This window comes from Rhagoletis pomonella, unplaced genomic scaffold (genome assembly GCF_013731165.1).
Source record: "Rhagoletis pomonella isolate Grant_MI unplaced genomic scaffold, Rhpom_1.0 Rhpom_scaffold_00011, whole genome shotgun sequence".
Classification (NCBI taxonomy): Eukaryota; Metazoa; Arthropoda; class Insecta; order Diptera; family Tephritidae; genus Rhagoletis; species Rhagoletis pomonella.
The window spans coordinates 6,479,582-6,484,685 of NW_023458565.1; the positions used below are offsets into that span (position 1 = coordinate 6,479,582).

Genomic DNA, 5,104 nt, shown 5'->3' on the forward strand with positions numbered 1-5,104 from the left:
TGGCGAATCGATGACGGCTAATATTGGAGGACCGGATATTGAAAGTGTGTGTGATGGCTGAATCTTTCGGGATCTCAACTTAGTGGGTGTATCAAACCTTATGTCAATATTTGGATCAGCACGATACCATTCACATCGATTACATTGAAATTGGTAAAACGATCAGTGGCGAATATTTTGAAGACAATGCCCCGTGCCATAAAAAAAATACATCAACTGGGCAACGATCTCCTAACTCTTCCACCAGATTTAGCCCCCAGCGACTATTTCCTGTTTCCAAACCCAAAGAAATTGATGGGCGCTAAGATATTTTGACCGAATTAAGAGTTAATGGCTGAAGCAAACGCTTATTTTGAGCACCTTGAAAAACATCGTGGTTGGTGGGGATTAAAAAATCGAAAAAACGCTTAACTAAATGTATTAAGCTAAAAGATGGCTATGTGCAGATGTAAACGATTTTTTGCTGAAAGATAAATGTTTTATTCAAAAATGTAAGTAGGGATAAAATGAATGTGCTTAGGGCCGGGAAACAGCGTACCGCTTGGAAAGTGAGAGCATTGAACTTACTCGAATGGCACCCGGTTTTCTTTAAAATGTTTGTATTTCTCCAAAGGAAAACCTAGAAAACATTTGCATTCATACCAGTTAATAAATAAAAATAGTCGTTTTTCACAAAGTTATTTCGTGCTATGTTTACTGGCTGGTTTGGCTTGGCAGGCAAATTTATGGCAAATATCTATACTATATATTCGGGAATAAAGACGAGCTGAGTCTTTTATAAATATTTCCCTTTAATAAAAAATATTTCAATTCTTTGAGTAATGAATAAGATGGTGCAAATTTTATGGCAATAATATTGAAAATTTTATGTCATGTCATAAATATATAGTCTAAAGACAAATAAGCGCGGGCTGCTGAGATAAGACAGTTTTAGACACTTATGTGTATGTAAGTAAATTTACCAAATTTTATTTCTGAAGGTCATCCGTTAAGGTCTACTGCAAATTAAAGTGTCATCAACATAACAGACATTACATCGAGCTGGAAAATACTAATATACACCATATGCCAGATAAAATACAAGAAAGAGATATTTACATGAAACAAAAAGTATCGATTTATAAAAAATAATCACAAAACATTTACATATATTCGAAAATATATAAAGACTTGCTGCGAAATCTATAATTTTCTGTAAGCTGGATATAAGAAGCAACTTTTTTCCCAAAAGTTGTTATTTCGATGAAATATACTTTTTTATACCCGAGCGCACTTGTGCACAAGGGTATATTAATTTTGTTCACATAACGGTGGTTTGTAACAGCCAAAACGAATCGAGATAGATATAGACAAATGTATACATAAATGATCAGGATGAAAAAAGAAATCGATTAAGCGGTGACTGTCTGTCCGTCTGTCCGTCCGTCCGTGTACACGATAACTCGAGCAAAAATTGAGATATCTCAACGAAATTTGGTTTCCCTTAATCCAAGGTAGGTTTGTATTGAAAATGGGCGAAATCGGACTTTAACCACGCCCACTTCCCATATAACGGTAATTTCCAGAAATACGAAAACTGCGATATTTTAGTAACTACTGAAGATTATTCACTCAAAATTGATATTTACAATAATTTTTAGACGAAAAATAAGAATATTGTAAATTTTTGGAAAATGGGCGTAGCCACGCCCACTTATGGTTACATGTGTATATCTTAGGAACCGCTTCACCAATTTCTTCCAAACTTGGCACAGTTGTTGGCCTGGGTACAGCATAAAAAATCGCCGAAACTTTTTAAAATCGGACAATAACCACGCCCACATCCCACATAAGGGTAATTTAGAGAAATACAAAATCTTCGATAAATCAGTAAATATTGAAGCTAATTTATTCAAAATTGATGCTTGCAACAATTCTTTACCAAGAAATACGATTATGGTAAAACTTTGGAAAATGGGCGTGGCACCGCCCACTTATGATCACATATAAGTATATCGGTAACCGTTCTACCAATTTGTACCAAACTCGGTGTGGTTATTGTGCTTGCCACATAGAAGCAAAACTTTGAAAATTATTGAAATCGGACTAAAATTACGGCCGCTTTTCATATAACGGTAAATTTCAGAAATGCTTGAAACTGCAATATTTCGAAATTGAAGGACGCTAATTTACTCAAAATTGATACACCCCGGCTTACCATCTAGCGGTAGGATTCAGAAAGGTGAAAAAACTTATATTTAATACTTGCGCCGGGTATTTAATGTTCGGCTCCGCCCGAACTTAGACTTTCTTACTTGTTTGTGTTACATTTCAAATCGCAGCTGCGGGCGAAAACCAATTCACCCATGAGCACAAGTAGATGAGATGTGTGGAGTGCAAATTAAAAAAAAAATCTCGTGTCTTGCACATCTTGTCATTACGAATCCAGAGTAGACAGACTTAAAGAAAATTTCTTTGACGAGATTAAGTAAGAATTACCTACATACATGCATATGTATCAATAATATACAAATCGACTCGTTGTGTGTGTATGTATATTAGGGTGGGTCGATTTGTATGGTTTTGTATTTTGACTACGCGTGTAAAGCGCAGAAGGGTTCTACGAGTAATTCTAAACGAATTTGTCGAAGAAAAATTGGTCTAAAATATATTTGGAGTTTGCCAAATTGCGAAAATAATTTTCTGAGCTTTTTGCTGTAGTGTCGCAAAGTGCTTAAATTTTGTATAAAAACATGCTTTAAGTAAGGAGTTTTATGGTATGTGAAATCCATTTTTGCAATTATCTTTTTCTTAAAACTTCCACCGTGCCCTCTGGTGAGAGTTTTCACATTTTTTCGAAACCTTTTTTCGCAATTTGGCAAACTCCAACTGATTTTAGACGAATGGTTTCTTCAGCAAATTTCCTTAGAATTAACAGTAGAATCCTCCTATGCTATACGCGCAGGTGAAAAATAAATTGACCTGCCCTAATGTATGTACATTAGACTGCATCACCAAAAAAGTTGAGGTTGATTACAAAACCTATTATATTTTAAGGCGTCCACCAAAATATTTCGGAAAAATATTAAGATTTACGTGAGCTGGATCGATTTACCCTCAAAATATAGAGGTTTTTATGAATAAAAATAGTTTCTTAAATAAATTGTTAACAAAAGTGCCTCAGATGACAAAACAGATTAAGCTTAAAAACTCTGCATAAAAATCTTTTTAACTGAATCGTAATAATGACTTTACTTACTTTTTTTTAAAGATTGGTTTACGAAAAACTTGAATAACTGGGCCAAAATAATTCTGATGTAGACTTACGGGGTCTCAGTAGAAATATATTTTCCTACTGGTTTTACTTTGAATGCGTTTATTAGCAAAGATAAAAAGGCTGAAAAAATACCTTTCCAATGATATCTCACAAGTCTAAATCGGAAGAGCTTAGGTTCAGTTATTCAAGTTTTTCTTAAACCAATCTTTGAAAAAAGTTAAAAAAAACAGCATCAAAAACCTCATTATTACGAGTCGGTTCAAAATTTTTTTTAAATGTTTAAAAAATATTTTAATGCAAATTTTTCAAGCTTAAACCGTTTTGTCATTTTGGGGGATTTTTACAAAAAAAAATATTTAAGAAACTATTTTTATTCATAAAAAACTCCATTTTCGGAGGTATTTTCAATTCGTTCCAGCTCACGTATATCTTAATATTTTTCCTAAATATTTTGGTGGTCTTCTTAAAATATAATAGATTTTATAATTCTAATGGAAACACAGTACCGATTTATTTATTTTTTTTTTGTATGGAGATTGATGCAGTCTAATGTGCATACATGTATGTGTTTACCAATGTTTGCACTATCTGTCTCTTTTGCTGTATTTATTTGTGCCTTAAGTAGAGCAAATCGTTTTCGTGTACCTACATCAATGTCAATTTCAATCTGTTATGATACTTTCGCATATTTCGCTCGCAATCTTAGGAAACTTTATGGATTAAATTTTAAATAACCATGCTTTAATGATTTAATATCGCAAGTATTGAAAGGGTCATCTGAGGGTTTATTTAAGGTTAATTTTAACTTTTTTTACGTACAAAATGAGGCAATTTCGATTTTTAAGACAAGTGATTGAAAGGGAGAGAATACTTCGTACGGTTGATTTTTTTAGCTGATATGTTTCAGTAAAAAGTAAAATTTCCCTTACTAAATTCAAGTAAAAAATAACAAAAATGCATTTAATGTTTAAACAATTCAAATAAATGGGATGAACTTAATTACAAATTAATATAATTTTGAATGAATTTATGTGAATACAAAAAAAAAGAGAAAAAAAGTAAATAATTAACTCACCCGGTCCAACCGCCTCATGAAAGCTGCCATTATGCAGGAAATCGGTGCGTGTGCCGCGTCGGATGCCACCTAAAATGGAAAAAGTCATTTGATGCAATAAAGAAGATGTAACAGAGGAGGGTAATCGTATAAATCTTAAGTGTTTCAAGTGAACACGCGCAGTAAAATTGAGCCAAAGTGAAATCGTAAAATGTGCATTTTTTTCTTAACTGTTTCTTTTTCTCAACCCTTCTTTTCTGCTATTACTTTGGGCAAATTGGCCAGACTGCAATGCTTGTATGTATGTATAAATAGGATTTTTGTCGCATTGCTTGTGTAATCTGAATAAACATTTAATTTTTTTTTTTTGCAGAAAAAGTATTTTTTAACTTACGGGTTTTCCAGTTTCGACACGTTTCCTCCTTATACGCTTCCTTCGTCTGCTGCTCGCTTTCTTTATTCATTAAAATTGTGGTTTGCCTTTGTGACAGTTTGCGCTTCAAATGTATAGTTCTGCTAATTATATGAAGACGTCTTCGACAAGATTGCAGTTGACTTTTTTGTTATAAGCGTTGAAGGCACTTCCAAGGGATTTGTTTAGCAGAATTTATAAAGTGTAAACAGAAAGAAAATGTTTGACCAAATTAAGTGTGTATATTAGGAAGTATTAAGTATCATTTAAGTAGATGTGGCTATCAATTATTAATAATTAAAACCACGGACTACATGGTATGAACGTTGAAGCTGCTAGTGGTGGCAAACTATCGATGGCACTATCGATACTATCGATAGTT

The 5,104-nt window shown here is 33.2% G+C and overlaps 1 protein-coding gene across 1 annotated transcript in view; it reads left to right on the plus strand.

Annotated features, from left to right (window-relative positions):
* The window catches only part of LOC118747128 (gustatory receptor for sugar taste 64f-like), a 22,976-nt gene that overhangs the window by 4,242 nt on the left and 13,630 nt on the right, over positions 1–5,104 (plus strand). The window contains exon 2 of the mRNA XM_036481118.1: positions 2,285–2,355. Coding sequence (XP_036337011.1) covers positions 2,285–2,355 — 71 coding nt within the window. The remainder of the gene's footprint in view (positions 1–2,284; positions 2,356–5,104) is intronic.